The 15,320-nt window shown below is 42.1% G+C and overlaps 1 protein-coding gene across 1 annotated transcript in view; it reads right to left on the bottom strand.

Moving 5' to 3' along the window:
• Positions 1-2: 2 nt before the first annotated feature.
• The window catches only part of ZBTB8A (zinc finger and BTB domain containing 8A), a gene marked incomplete at its 3' end in the record, with an annotated part of 61,110 nt that continues 45,792 nt past the window's right edge, over positions 3-15,320 (bottom strand). Inside the window, exons 3-5 of the mRNA XM_080801718.1 lie at positions 9,976-10,799; positions 6,103-6,272; positions 3-191 (exon numbers count right to left, since the gene is read on the bottom strand). Coding sequence (XP_080657844.1) covers positions 3-191; positions 6,103-6,272; positions 9,976-10,798 — 1,182 coding nt within the window. The remainder of the gene's footprint in view (positions 192-6,102; positions 6,273-9,975; positions 10,800-15,320) is intronic.

Consider the following 15,320-nt stretch of genomic DNA (forward strand, 5'->3'; position numbering starts at 1 on the left):
TTATCTCCATCTGATGGGGACATAAGATGCTGTTCGGCGTCCAGATCAATGGGGAGGCTGTCTATGCCCACTTCAGCGAGGCACTCATTACAGAGTCTGTAGCGCCTGGTTCCTTCCTGGACCACTTGCCCTGTTAGATCAGTCACGTGGCGTTTGCATTTCCTGCAGATTAATTTGCATGCCTGGTGAATCTGTGTAGAGATTGAAATAGTTATAAAAAAGGATTTTTTGAAAGCAGCACAGGTATCTAGGTTCCAGTTTACAAACTTAAGATGTCCAAAGCCAAGTGCTAATATTAAATTAACATCTAATTATTAGAAAAAGATCACAGGGGGTGCCTGGGTGGCTCAGTGGGTTAAAGCCTCTGCCTTCGGCTCAGGTCATGATCTCAGGGTCCTGGGATTGAGCCCCAACATCGGGTTCTCTGCTCAGTGGGGAGCCTGCTTACTCCTCTCTCTCTCTCTGCCTGCCTCTCTGCTTGCTTGTGATCTCTCTCTGTCAAATGAATAAATAAAATCTTTAAAAAAAAAAAAGAAAAAAGAAAAAGATCACAGGTTTTGGTGATAAACTGACATCACAAATAAAACATCATCTTTCTCTATATGATGGATATAACATTTTTATGTTTAATAAAACATGCTTAATAATCTCACCATCCTGGGGCACTTGGGTGGCTCAGTGGGTTAGGCTTCTGTCTTCAGCTCAGGTCATGATCCCAGAGTCCTGGGATCAAGCCCCGCATCCGGCTCTCTGCTCAACAGGGGGCCTGCTTCCCCCTTCCCCTCTGTCTGCCTCTCTGCCTACTTGTGATCTCTCTCTGTCAAATAAATAAGTAAAATCTTAAAAAAAAAAAAAAACTCATCCATCCTTTAATCCAACAGTATTTTGATATCTGAGGTAACAAGGGACACCTTCCCAGAATAATAATAATTGCAAACACTAAATACATCACATGTACTATTCTAAGGACTTTATATGCCTTTATTCTGGCAAGGGAGAAACCCCATTCGTGTTAATTTATTGCTACCAGCTAGAGAAAGAAAAATCTATTGTCCCAAATTTAAGTTTATCAGAACCTATTTTTGAGGTTTTATTGAGGGTTTTTAAAAAAGATTATTTATTTATTTATTTGACAGAGAGAGAGAGAGAGAGCACAAGTAGGCAGAGTGGCAGGCACAGGGAGAGGGAGTAGCAGGCTCTCTGGAGTAGCAGGCTCTCTGCTGAGCAGGGAGCTCTACGTGGGGCTTGATCCCAGGACTCTGGGATAACGACCTTAGATGGAGGCAGACGCTTAATCGACTGAGCCACCCAGGTGCCCCATCAGAACCTATTTTTGGATAGAAGGATTACTTGCCACTTCTATTAATGAAAATCCTGTATAAAGAGAAATAAAGTAGGAACAGGAAGGCTTAGGCTCTAGCCCTGCTTTTGTAATTTACTAGACATGTACCTCGAATCAAGTAATTGAAAACAATATAAACCTGCTTCCAGGGTAACAGGCAAAATATTTATTTATTTATTTAAAGATTTTATTTATTTGAGAGAGAGAGACACAGCGAGAGCAGGAACACAAGCAAGGGGAGTGGGAGAGGGAGACGCAGGCTTCCCGCCCAGCAAGGAGCCCAGTGTGGGGCTCAATCAGAGGACCCTGGGATCATGACCTGAGCCAAAGGCAGACGCTCAATGACTAAGCCACGGAGGTGCCCATGAGCCACCCAGTCACCTCGATAGGCAAAATATTTAACAACTGGTGAGATATGGACACCACCCAAACAGAATGGAAGGCTGCCAATCAAAATCGACACTGGTCATAACAACAACTGTGGTACTTCTGCTATGTATCAGCCTGTTACTATCTCTGCCTACCTCCACCTTACTAATGAGAATACAACTCAGGTCGTGAGGACCAAATGAGTTACTATGTGTGAAATGCTTTGGGAAAAATTTGTTACTGATGAATAATTACATAATTACAGTTACTAATAAACAACTTTTTTAACAGCTGTCAGGAGCAGATTATGGGTTCTACTCAAAAACCATTACAATTAATTTTATACTGTTGAATTACTATTTATGGCATATTCATTTAGATAAAATTAGAACAATATGGAAGTAGGCCACCAAACACAAAAAGCGAAAAGAAAAAAAACAAGAAAACTAATGCAGTCTGGTTAAATATCTAAGAAAATATAGTATAGTTATTATTTTCTGCTTAATTGTTGAGATATTAATCAGTAAATATCAAAAGGACACAATTTGAATGTGCCCTTATTGTTGCCAAGATAGTAATATTATGGGTATTCTATGTGGTCTTGTTTTGTTAGAAAGTTCTGGCAGATTTGTGTTTATCCCTCATCCCCTCAATTCCAATCCAGTTACTAAGTCAAAGAAATTAAGGGAAACACTATAATGTTAAACTTGAAAACACACACACACACAAAAGAATTGAAAATATCGTCACAAACCCATTATTTAAAAAAGATGTATCTTCTAGCTCTGTCCATTGAAATACTCTAAGAGGAACGACCCCTTAGTAACAGTGAGTAGTGAGCACCCCAGGTATCCAAAGTTTGGTTTCTAATTTTACTCCGCATTAAAAGGAACCAAGTGTCTTTTGAGAAATGGCTGATTCCAGGTTTGTGACAGGGAAAATACAAGGTGAGCCTAGGGAAATTTGAGGGCCAGAGAATAAGGCCACCTTGAATATTTACCAGAGTTATGACAAAGGGATGCAAGAAACAGCTTCAAGTTGTCCTCACCGGACAAAACTGAAAATCTGAGTATCAAAAAGAATAATAATTGTTGTAGATCCAAACACAATGAACCAATGAGAATTCATGAGACCATATGCTATTCAAAAAAAAAAAAAAAAAAGCCAGAAAATATTCATATTGCCATTTGAAACTGCTATTAAACCAACTCTTTACTCTGAAAATTGATAATTAAAGGGAAAGAATTAAATATTTATCCTGTTTCTCCTGTAGTAACTGTATTTCAAACTAACTGAATAGTCCCAGGTGATGAAGGAAAGCTTTACTTTACAGAATTCTAACTAATAAGGTAGAAGAAATGATAAAATTAGCAAATCATTCTACAACCCAAGTAAAATTAATAATTTGGACAGAGTTTATCAACTGATATTAATAGCATGAAATGAATGGTTGATAGGAAATGGACAGTAGCATAATGCCAAAACAGCTCCACACAGATTCCTTTCTAATCACAAGGTGGCACCTTTAACTGAAAAATGGTGGGATCACAGTCTCATTACCCTAACTTTAGTGACCAATTGTAACAATATGAATGATGGGTCCACCAGATATTGTGTCTCTCAATGTGACACATTATGAGTTAAATAATTTTACCCTTGATGTGTTCTAGCTGAAAGTATTTACCTTGGATCCATTAAGCCTTTATTTATTTATTTTAATTTTTAATTTTTAATTTTTTTATTTTTAATTTTTTTAAAGATTTTATTTATTTATTTGACAGACAGAGATCACAAGTAGGCAGAGAGAGAGGGAGAAGCAGGCTTCCCGCTGAGCAGAGAGCCCGATGCGGGGCTCGATCTCAGGACCCTGAGATCATGACCTGAGCCGAAGATAGAGGCCTAACCCACTGAGCCACCAGGTGCCCCTATTTATTTATTTTTAAAGATTTTATTTATTTATTTGAAAAAGAAAGAATGTGTGTGAGCAGGGGGAGGGGCAGAGGAAGAAGAAGAAGGAGACTCCCCACTGAGCAGGGAGCCCACTGAGGGGCTGAATGAGGGGCTCAATCCCAGCAGGACCCTGAGATCATGACCCGAGCTGAAGGGAGACACTTAACCAACTCAGCCACCTAGGCATCCCTCCATTAAGCCTTTAGATAAAACATACAGTTTATAGAAAATGCAGGGGGACAGAGGAACAAGCTAAATGACACCTGTGAAAGCAAGCAGAGAAATCGAGAGGGTTAATTATCTCTGCATCTTCAGTAAGTCAGTGTTATGGAAATGAAAAGGGGTGTGGAGAGGACTATGCTCTCTTAAAAACATATTTAAGGGACTTAATGAGATGTAGTACAGGATCCTTCACTGGATACTGGTTTGGACAAAAAAGCTCTAAAAGGGGGAACCTGGGTGGCTCAGTGGGTTAAAGCCTCTGCTTTCGGCTCAGGTCATGATCCCAGTGTCCTGGGATCGAGTCCCGCATCGGGCTCTCTGCTCAACAGGGAGCCTGCTTCCTCCTCTCTCTCTGCCTGCTTCTCTGCCTACTTGTGATCTCTGTCTGTCAAATAAATAAATAAAATCTTTAAAAAAAATAAAAAATAAAATAAAAAATAAAAAATAAAAAAAAAAGCTCTAAAAGGTATTGGGGGATTACAGGGAGGTTTGAGATTGAACTGGATGTTAGATAAAATTTCCATTGAGATGGAAAGGTAGAGCTTGTTCATAAAGATAGCAGGCAGAAACAGTATGATCTAATTTGGTAAAAAAAAAAAACAAAAAAACAAAAACACCATCTATATGCATGCGATACCATCTTAAGAATGGTGGTATCTGAAAATGCCTAGGTGGCTCAGTGTCTGCCTTCAGTTCACGTCATGATCCCAGAGTCCTGGGATCAAGTCCCGCATCGGGTTCCTTGCTCAGCAGAGAGCCCTGCTTCTCCCTCTGTCTGCTGCTCCCCCTGGTTGTGCTCTCTCTCTCTGATAAATAAAGAAATAAAATCTTAAAAAAAAAAAAAGGGAATGGTAGTGTCTGGCGGTAAAAATAAAGGGTTTTTATTTTCTTATTTTTACTTTTTAAAATGCATATTCAATGCTTTTGTAATAATAAAACGTTATTTTTAATTTAAAAAATCCTAGCTTCATAAGGTTAATGAAGCCACAGATTTGTTTAAAGATTTTATTTATTCATTTGAGAGAGAGAGAGAGAGGGACAGAAAGCACAAGCAATGGGGAGAGGGAGCAGGGAGCCAGATGCGGAGCCCAATCCCAGGACCCTGGGATCATGACCCAAGCCAAAGGCAGACACTTAACAGACTGAGCCACCCAGATGCCGGAAGGCAGAGATTTTGTCTGTTTTGCCTACTGCTGGATACCTAGCTCTGAGAAAAGGGTCTGGCACATGGGTGCTCAGTCTGTATTTGCTAAATAACTAAGTCCAGAGCAATGCATGAAGAAATCACCTTCAGTGACCCACTGTCCTTTGAAGTTAAAAGGGGCTGATACAAAGGGAATAGAAGCATAATAGAACACAGATTTCAGAAAACATTCTTGCCGCAAGATGAACAGCAGAGTAATTCCAACGTCCCTACCTTAGTAGCCCGCCAGAGCACTGAACAGCAAATTCGCTGAGATATTCCCGACTGTTGATAGTCCAGTCCGAGTGGAAGTGGCTCTACTGCCCACCTTGCTCCCTTCCTTGAGGAGACTACAGATAAAGACTCAAAAGGGGCACAGGGGACAGAGGATGGACAGCAGAAACTGGACTGAGATCCTACCTACCAGGTAAGCATCAGAGAACCAACAGGACACGCAGAATCACCACACACAGTGGTGATTCTGACCTGGAGATCCAGATATCTCTAGTTTACATCGTCTCTGGCTCTTGACGAGACCAGTATGTAAAAACATACTCGATTTTAAGTGAACTAAAATGGATATTTAAAAAAAATTAATGAAAAATGTAAAAAACAGGGGAGCCTCAGTGGCTCAGTGGGTTAAAGCCTCTGCCTTCGGCTCGGGTCATGATCTCAGGGTCCTGGGATCAAGCCCCGAATCGGGCTCCCTGCTCGGCAGTTAGCCTGCTTCCTCCTCTCTCTCTGCCTGCCTCTCTGCCTACTTATGATCTCCATCTGTCAAATAAATAAAATCCTTAAAAAAAATTTAGAAAACAAAATGAATATTCCAAAGAATATCTCCTACTTGACGGTCTCAAAGGAGAATGAAAATATATATAATGAGGCATTATGTGCAAAGTGAAACCATTAGGTTGGAAACATTTCCAACAGAGCGGAGTTGTAGGAAAAGATTTCCCTCAGTAAATTAAGATGATCCGAAAGCCGGTGAATGCACATGCTTCTTAAGAAGTAAAATGAGGAAAAGTCATGTACGTACTGTGCGGAAATGGCTACTGAGGTGGTCCAGCCTGCTAAATCTCTTCCCACAGGCTTGACACGGGTAGGGTCTTTCCCCTGTATGGCAGCGAAGATGGCGCTTGAGGTCTGCCTTCCGCTTCACCACGTGGGTGCAGTAGGGACACTTGAACCGCATCCTGGGCAGATCATCTGTCAGGAGACAGTTTGATTAAATCACTGGAAAGTTCACCACAACAGTTCTAATCTAACATCAAGGATCTCAAAGGAGTTGGTGAGTCGGATCTTGGAAAGGCAGGAGGAAAGGAGAAGGAAGAGATGTCATCAAGACTCCATTGTCCAGGGGCGCCTGGGTGGCTCAGTGGGTTAAGCCTCTGCCTTCGGCTCAGGTCGTGATCTCAGCGTCCTGGGATCAAGCCCCACATTGGGCTCTCTGCTCAGCAGGGAGCCTGCTTCTCTCCCTCTCTCTCTGCCTGCCTCTCTGTCTACTTGTGATCTCTGTCAAATAAATAAATAAATAAATAAATAAATAATCTTAAAAAAAAAAAAAAAAGACTCCATTGTCCATGCACCCCTGAGTCCAGAACAGTAACGTGACCATTTGAGAGATGTACAACGTTGGGGTAAATTTAGACTCTTGTGCTTGTCCTCTCATTCTGCGTTGTGGAGTCACTGGATTTGAAATGTAAAAAGGGAGTGCTGGATCTAAAACTAGAGATTAAAAAAAAAAAAAAAGACAAAAACAAAAGCAAAAGAAGTGGAGGTACAACCCCAAAGTATTTCATATTACAGCTTTTAAGTGATGTGTTTTATTGACATATTTTTATCCACTTGCCTCTACTTTTTGTACACTTGTAACACTTTTAAAGGGGAAAAAATGTCAAGGCTATTTAATTTTTTATTTTAAAACTCATGTATTCAAGGGGCGCCTGGCTGGCTGGCTCAGTCATTGGAGCACGTGATTCTGGATCTCCGCGGTGTGGATTCGAGCTGTACGTTGGGTATAGAGATTAGTAAAAAAAAAAAAAAATATATATATATATATATATATATATAAATGTGTGTGTATATATATATATATAAATGTGTATATATATATATAAACTTGAAAAAAATACATAAAATAAAACTCATGTACTCAAGATATTAGTTTGGAGGCAAACTTCATCAATTTAATAGCCGTTAAATTCAGCGGTTCATTGTTGAAGTTAGGTTTGCATAACCTAGAATTATAAAAGTACAGAACCCAAACAGAGAAAAGACCACTCTTGTGCTGTTTTAAAGTGGAACAAAGATTTCCCATTTTTGCTCTGATGTTTTGGTCAATGGTCAGAGCTCGGCAAGACTTTCAGTAAGCTCAGTGACAGGCTACAATTTCACGTATTTTCAGGTTAGTACTACAAGAAAATACAGTTGCATCTTGTTCTAAAGTATGTTATCTGCAACCAAATTATTTTTTTAAAATTTATATGACAACAGAGGAAATCTGATTGGCTATTTACTGATGCTAAGGAACTGTTAATTCCGTTTAGGTACAATTATGGTATTATAGTGTTTTTTAAAATTTATCTATTTATTCATAAAAGATTTTATTTATTTATTTATTTATTTATTTATTTATTTGGCAGACAGAGATCACAAGTAGGCAGAGAGGCAGGCAGAGAGAAGGGGAAGCAGGCTCCCTGCTGAGCAGAGAGCCCGATGTGGGGCTCGATCCCAGGACCCTAAGATCACGACCTGAGCTGAAGGCAGAGGCTTAACACACTGAGCCACCCAGGTGCCCCTATTTATTTATTTTTAAAGACAACTTTATTTTTATTTTTTTAAAGTAGGCTACATGCCCAACATTGGGCTTGAACTCACAACCCTGAGATCAAGAGTTGCATGTCCCATTCTGTTTTGGTATTTTTTTAGGGAAGTGGAGGGGCAGAGGGAGAGAAAGAATCTTAAGCAGGCTCCATGCCTATACTGGAATCGGATGTGGGGTTTGATCTCACAACCCTGAGATCATGACCTGGGCTGAAATCAAGAGTCGGATGCTTAACTCACTGAGCCCCCACCCCACCTTTTTTAAGACTACATTTTAGGGATGCATTCTGAAATATTTATAGATGAAAACTTAAGACGTCTGCTATCTGCTTAAAAATAATAAAGGGAGGGGTGAGGAGTAACGACATGGATGAAACAATATTGGCAGTGAGTAGGAAGTTGTACAAACTAGGTAAGGGGTACATGGAGATGAATTACACTATTCTCTTTCCTTTTGTGTATGTTTGAAATTTTCCTAAAATAAAAATAATTTTAAATATATAATCTGAATCTTATAATCTGCAGGTGTTTCATCTTATAATTTTCCTTTAAATTCACACGTAAACTATTAAGCAAGTTTGCTACCTGATTAATTGGGGCAGAACTATATGACATGCATTTTTTTGGTAATTTTTAAAAATTTACTTATTTTGAGACAGAGAGCATGAGTAGGGGGAGGGGCTGAAGGAGAGAGAGAATCTCGAGCAGACTGAGCTTGAGCTCTGAGCACAGAGTTTGATGTCATGGAGTCTGACACAGGGCTCAATCCCACAACTGGATCACGACTTGAGCCAAAATTGAGTTGGCTGCTTAACGGACTGAGCCACCCAGCCCCTCCAGTATGACATGCATTTCTCTTTTTTTTTTTTTTTTAAGATTTTATTTATTTATTTGACAGAGATCACAAGTAGGCAGAGAGGCAGGCAGAGAGAGAGAGAGAGAGAGAGAGGGAAGCAGGCTCCCCACTGAGCAGAGAGCCAGATGTGGGGCTCAATCCCAGGACCCCGGGATCATGACCTGAGCCAAAGGCAGAGGCTTAACCCACTGAGCCACCCAGGCGCCCCATGACATGCATTTCTTTTTTTTTTTAAGATTTTACTTATTTATTTGACAGACAGAGATCACAAGTAGGCAGAGAGGCAGGCAGAGAGAGAGGAGGAAGCAGGCTCCCCGCTGAGCAGAGAGCCCGATGTGGGGCTCGATCCCAGGACCCTGAGATCATGACCTGAGCCGAAGGCAGAGGCTTTAACCCACTGAGCCACCCAGGTGCCCCCATGACATGCATTTCTAATTCCTATTCTCTACTACAGTCTTCTGGTGGTAAGAGGTGGATTACTGAAACCAACACCTCCATAGTCTTTCTGCATTTTACTACTATCATAAAAATGAGATGTTTCTGGTGGTTGTTGCACACAGGGTTACAGTGTTATGTTATGGGTTGTGTGTGGTTTTTAAATTATCTTTATTATCTCAATAAAATCAGATGTAGTCCAGTTTTTTTTAAGTCTTGGGTCTGTGAACCTTTGTAAATATGCATGAATGCTCTGTTTAATTTTTTTGTATAAAAATGCTCCTCCTGAGTAAATACTCAGAAAAAAATATGTAATTTAAAGTGAAAATATGCATTTTAGGGACTGAACCATTTAAAAAAAGAGCTATAGGGGCTTAACAGTAATCTAATCATCTGCTGACACAGGTTGGGAAAATCTTTGGCTTTGAAATTCAGAACTCTATTGTTTTGACTGTTATTAAATTTATTCTTTTTTTTAATTTTTTTTTTAAAGTAAGCTCCATGCCCAATGTGGGGCCTGAACTCATGACCCTATGATCAAGAGTTATGTGCTCTACCAACTGAGCCAGCCAGGCACCCCTATCCAATACTATTTTTAATTAGAAATTTAAATTCATGTTTTATGAAATAAATTTGATTAGAAGAGAATGACTTTAAAAAAAAAATCACTTGGCTCAACTGCCTGTAACACTTCAAAGTAAGGGCATGTTGAGATAGGGTTGGTTTGTATAGTACAGGAGCCTTAGGACCTCACTGAGGGGACTGATTCTTTTTTTTTTTTTTTTTTTTGGATACCTGGAAAGCTTCTGGATGTGACATCAGATCCTGGACCATACGGATAGCCAACAGGCGTGGAGTCCATGTGAGCATCAATCTGTGCGTGTTCTTCAGATTGGGAAATGTGGCTGGAAGAATCTGAGGTTCGCGCTTCTCGTTTGCTGGACTTATAATGAGCGACTTCAGAAGGCTGTGACAACCTCAAATGTTTGGACTTTTTAATGGAGTCTTTCCTTTGTTCATGCTTGGCCAAAGGCTGTTGCGTATTCCTTTGGGAGGCTGGATGGTAATTATACTTACTCCAAGATTTTCCACTTATGACACCTGTTCCTTGATCTGCGCTCAGGTGAGAGTGCGGAGAACCGCTTTCTTCTTGCCAGCCGCCGCTATAAAAGGAGGAACGTTCTATACCATTAGAATTGGCGTCTTTATCGGAGAGACTGAAATAGCGATCTTTTTCTTTCTCACTGATGTCTAGCGAAGATTTGATAAAGGTCTTACATACGCTAATGACATCAGTCATCTGAAGGAAGCTGGCGGCTGACATCACTTCTATGACGTTCTGACCCGTGAGAGAGAGTTTGCCAGAATAGACGAAGTCCAGGATGACCGTAAAAGTGTCAGGGGAGAAGGCCTGAAATGTAGCTGTGGTCGGCTGACTCGTCTCCTTCGAATTCTGAGAAAGGAGCATTTTGAAGTAACCACTGCTAGCAAATAATACATTTCGATGCGCTTTGAAGACCTTCCCTTCCACCAGAATGCTGCAGTCACAGAAGACGTCTTGCCTGCGCTGCTCATTCAGTTGCTGCAGGAGGTGGGACTGGTGAGAGGAGATCTCCATTCTGGAGAGGAAAAGACACGTGGTTACCAGACCAAAGTGACATGGCTTTTCCCAGCAGAGTCAATCGAAATAACCATCAGAAACCTCTCTCTCATCTCCACGGAAACCACTTTCTTCTTAGAGGATAGAGTCTCCAAGATGCAGAAAATCACTTAGTACTGTACCATGAGTTGTGTGGTTTTTGGACAGTGATTTGTTCAGTCACCAACCTTTACTGAGCATCTTCTATGATTCAGGCCTTCTGCTCCGTTCCCTCCTTGATACCCATCCCTCATCTAGCCCATCCCCCACCCACCTCCATCAACCCTCCGTTTGTCCTCTCCTATGAGTCTCCTATGGCTTGTCTCCCTCTCTCTATTTTTTCTTCCCCCCGCTTAAAACATACCTAAGTGTTCTAAATGTATGGCGGGGCTTGCAAGAAAATGAGAAATCCCGAGATGCCGGTGGTGGAGAAGGAACAGAGCAGGAGCCCCATTGTGGCTTCAGGTTTTTAATCAGTAACAAGTTGGCATCCTCTAGGGACCATGACCTTCATGAAGAAAGACTAGTGAACTTTGCCCATAAATCCCAGGAACACACAAAGTTTGTCTTTGCAGGACCTTCACTGGGGAAATTGAAAAAAAAAAGTACCTAGGTGTGGGGCGCCTGGGTGGCTCAGTGGGTTAAAGCCTCTGCTTTCAGCTCAGGTCATGATCTCAGGGTCCTGGGATTGAGCCCCACAACAGGCTCTCTGCTCAGCGAGGAGCCTGCTTCCCCCTCTTCCTCTGTTTGCCTCTCTGCCTACTTGTGATCTCTGTCAAATAAATAAATAAAAATCTTAAAAAAAAAAAAAGTACCTAGGTGAGCTAACAGACGCAAGGTTGTGCTTTTTGAGGTTCTGGAATCCAAATTTATTCTACCTGTTTGGTGTGAGAAACCTCAAGGTGGAAATTTAACATGGAAATTAGTCCTGGGGTGGTGGGGCTCCTGGACTTTTGGTGGAAGCAAATGCACAACCACTTGGGACGGGTGCTCCCAGGTCCCAAGCTAGGTGGGAAATGATCTCTGCTTAGACACAACTCAAAATCATTCCCCTCTTCGTATAAAGTGGATCATTTCCAATATTGTACCATTGTGATGTCTATTATTTCCTATCTTAGAAACAAGCAAACAAAACCTCCCTTGATTTCACATGCACCTCTGGCTACAACTCATGTCTTTTATATATATAATTAAAAAAAATTTTTTTTATTCTAAGTAAACTCTATATCACCCAGGGGACTTGAACTCAGGACCCTGTGATCAAAAGTCTCATGCTCTACCCACTAAGCCAGCCAGGTGCCCCAGTTTACTACTCATTTCTCTGCTCCCTTCACACAAAATTCATTGAAAGAGGTTGTTTCCTTGTTTTAAGATTTTATTTATTTCTTTATCTGAGGGGGGAAGGGGCAGAGGAGGAAGGAGAGAGAGAGAACCTCAAGCAGACGCCACGCTGAGCGGGGAGCCCCACATGGGGCTGGATGCCACCACCCTGAGATCATGACCTGAGCCAAAATCAAGAGTTGGACCCTCCAGCGACTGAGCCTGGAAAGACTTTTTTGGTTTGCTGCTTCATTTGCTGTCTTCGCTTCCCCCGTTCTCTTCCGATCAACTTCCATCCCCATCCATCACAATCATTTTTTAAAAAGATCACTAGTAACTTGCATGCCAAATCCAATGGTCATATCTTTGGCCTCATTTTACGCAGGCAGTGGGGTCACTGTCTTCACCCTAAAACGCTCTCTTGACTTGATGCCCGGACCCCTCTGCTCCCTGTTCTTCCCCGGCTGCCAGCCACTCCTTCTCCGTGTCTTCGGCTGGTCCTTCATCTTCCGGGCCTCCGAATGCTCGGGGATTCAGGACATGCTACCCCAAACTATGGCACCTTGGCGTACTGAATATTTTGTAGGAGTTTGAGAAAACAGCAGAAGCAGAAAGGGAACGCTGAACCCCTCTCTCTTCTCCCCTGTAACTAAAATAACCCTCAGGTGAGAGATGCCGTCCTTATACCCAGAAGAAAGAGCCTCCTTATCTCAGAAGACAAAGGGACGCTGAAGAGAATCTGAACAAACAGGCTTTGTCGAGCTTCCCGGTTACTAAATTTATCTCACACCCCTTCACCTACCATGTTCCTCGGTGACTGTCCACTTGTCGAGGAACCTAGCATAAAAATATACTCAGGTCTAACTGATTCTTCGGCTCTTCATTTCCGGATAAAGGTGTCGGAGTCATGCGAAACGTCTATGGAGTCCTTTTGTATGCATTTCTCATGCTAATGTGTCTGTGTCAGTTTAATTTCCAGACCCGGCCAGGAAGAAGGTGGAGGAAAAATTTTCCTCCCCTACCGCTGGAATGCCCCAGGCCTCAGGGCTGATACCTCTTGCCTACTTACACCATTCCCTAGGTGAGCCTAGCTAGCCTCATAGTTTTTTGTTTTTGTTTTTGTTTTTGTTAAGATTTTATTTATTTATTTGACAGAGAGAGAGATCACAAGTGGGCAGAGAGGCAGGCAGAGAGAGAGGAAGGGAAGCAGGCTCCCCGCCGAGCAGAGAGCCCGATGCGGGGCTCAATCCCAGGACCCTGGGATCACGACCTGAGCCGAAGGCAGAGGCCCCAACCCACTGAGCAACCCAGGCGCCCCTAGCCTCATAGTTTTAAATACCATCGCTGAGCTTATGACCCACAAAGAAAGCCTTGAGAGGCTCCCCAGGCAACCTCAAAGTTCTCATGACCTCAAAGGCCTTGCCTGATGTGCACCGCCCGGTCCAGGTATCTCTCTGCCCTCATCGTCTCCTCTGCTCTATCCCTCCTACGCTGCATTCCAGCCACAAAGACCTCTGCTCATTCCCAACATTCAAGGCCTATTGCTGCCATGCTGCCTCTGTCCTTGCCATCTCTTCTGCTTGGGAATCTGCTCCTAGGGATACACGTAGCTCGCATTCTCACATTTTCAGGTCTCTGTTGGAATGTCCCCTTATCCGAGAGCCTTTCTTTACCATCCTATGGAATCACCCCTTCCCATTCTCTAGCCTTTTATTTGTTTGCTGTCTGTTTTCTCTGACTAGAATTTAAGGTACGAGAGCAGACACTTTGCCTGCTTAACTTATCTATTCCCAGCTCCTGGAGCAGCCCGTGAGCACACACGATACATGCTCCGTGTCGCTGAATGTGCATCAAACATGCTAAAACATACAAGGAAATGACTCTTCATAAAGAAGAATCAGCAGGTAGAACAAACAGGAGAATCAAAACACCCACAATTTTAGAAAACAGAATAAAAATCTAATAGACTACAAACTAAGTATGTTTAAGAAGGTCAGAGAGATAAAAGATATAAAGAGTAGCATGTAGCTTTTAAAAAATATTTTATTTTTCTTTACTTGAGAGAGAGAGCGAGCCAGCACAAGCAGTGGGGATGGGCAAAGGGCGAGGGAGAAGCAGACTCCCTGCTGAGCAGAGAGCCCCATGTGGGACTCGATCCCAGGACCCTGAGATCATGACCTGAGCCGAAGGTAGAGGCTTAACCGACTGAGCCACCCAGGCGCCCCGAGAGTAGCATATAGTTACGAGCATAGACACTAGAGCCAGGGAGCTGGATTTGGAATTCTGGCTCTACCACTTAATAGCTGCATGACCCTGGGTAATTTACTTAACCTCTGCATCCATTTCCTTATCTGTAAATTGGAACAAGAAATAGCTCTTATTTCACAGGATCATTGTGAGGATAGAATGAGCTGTTGTACACATAGCACTCAAAGCTACATGTAATAAGGACTTCATGAATGTTAGCCATTCTCCTTTTGCTTTGTTATTATCCACAAGAAAAGAAACTGGGGGCGGTGGGGGGCAGGGGAGAAGAGGTAGGTTTGAGGAGGAACCAAATAGATTGAATGTACAAAAAATATCATTAATGAGATTAAAACACTTCATGTTGCAAGATGGTTGCCCCATCTCCAGCCTGATGTCCACATTCCTGGCAGGAAGAAGAGGAAAGGACAAAAGACAATTACCAACCCAGCCTGTCTTTTTTTTTTTTTTTTTAAATCAGAGGGAAAAGAAGCTTTCCTGGAGCCTCACCAGGGGACTTACACTTGCAACTCAATAGCCAGAACCGTATCACCTGGTATTTAAGTGTATCTCCCATTAATGTATATATATCAATGACCACTTTTCGTTTTTGTCAGTCCTTAATATTTTTTTTAAAGCTTTTATTTACTTATTTGACAGACAGAGATCACAAGTAGGCAGAGAGGCAGGCAGAGAGAGAGGAAGGGAAGCAGGCTCCCAGCTGAGCAGAGAGCCCGATGCGGGGCTCGATTCCAGGACCCTGAGATCATGACCTGAGCTGAAGGCAGAGGCTTTAACCCACTGAGCCACCTAGACGCCCCTGTCAGTACTTAATATTATCAGACTTTTTAATTTTGCCAATCTTACAAATATGCAGTGGTTTGTCATTGCTTTTATTTGCGTGGACTGAACAATGAATGTGTACTATGATTCAGTG

Source organism: Martes martes (assembly GCF_963455335.1).
Source record: "Martes martes genome assembly, chromosome: 4".
Lineage (NCBI taxonomy): Eukaryota > Metazoa > Chordata > Mammalia > Carnivora > Mustelidae > Martes > Martes martes.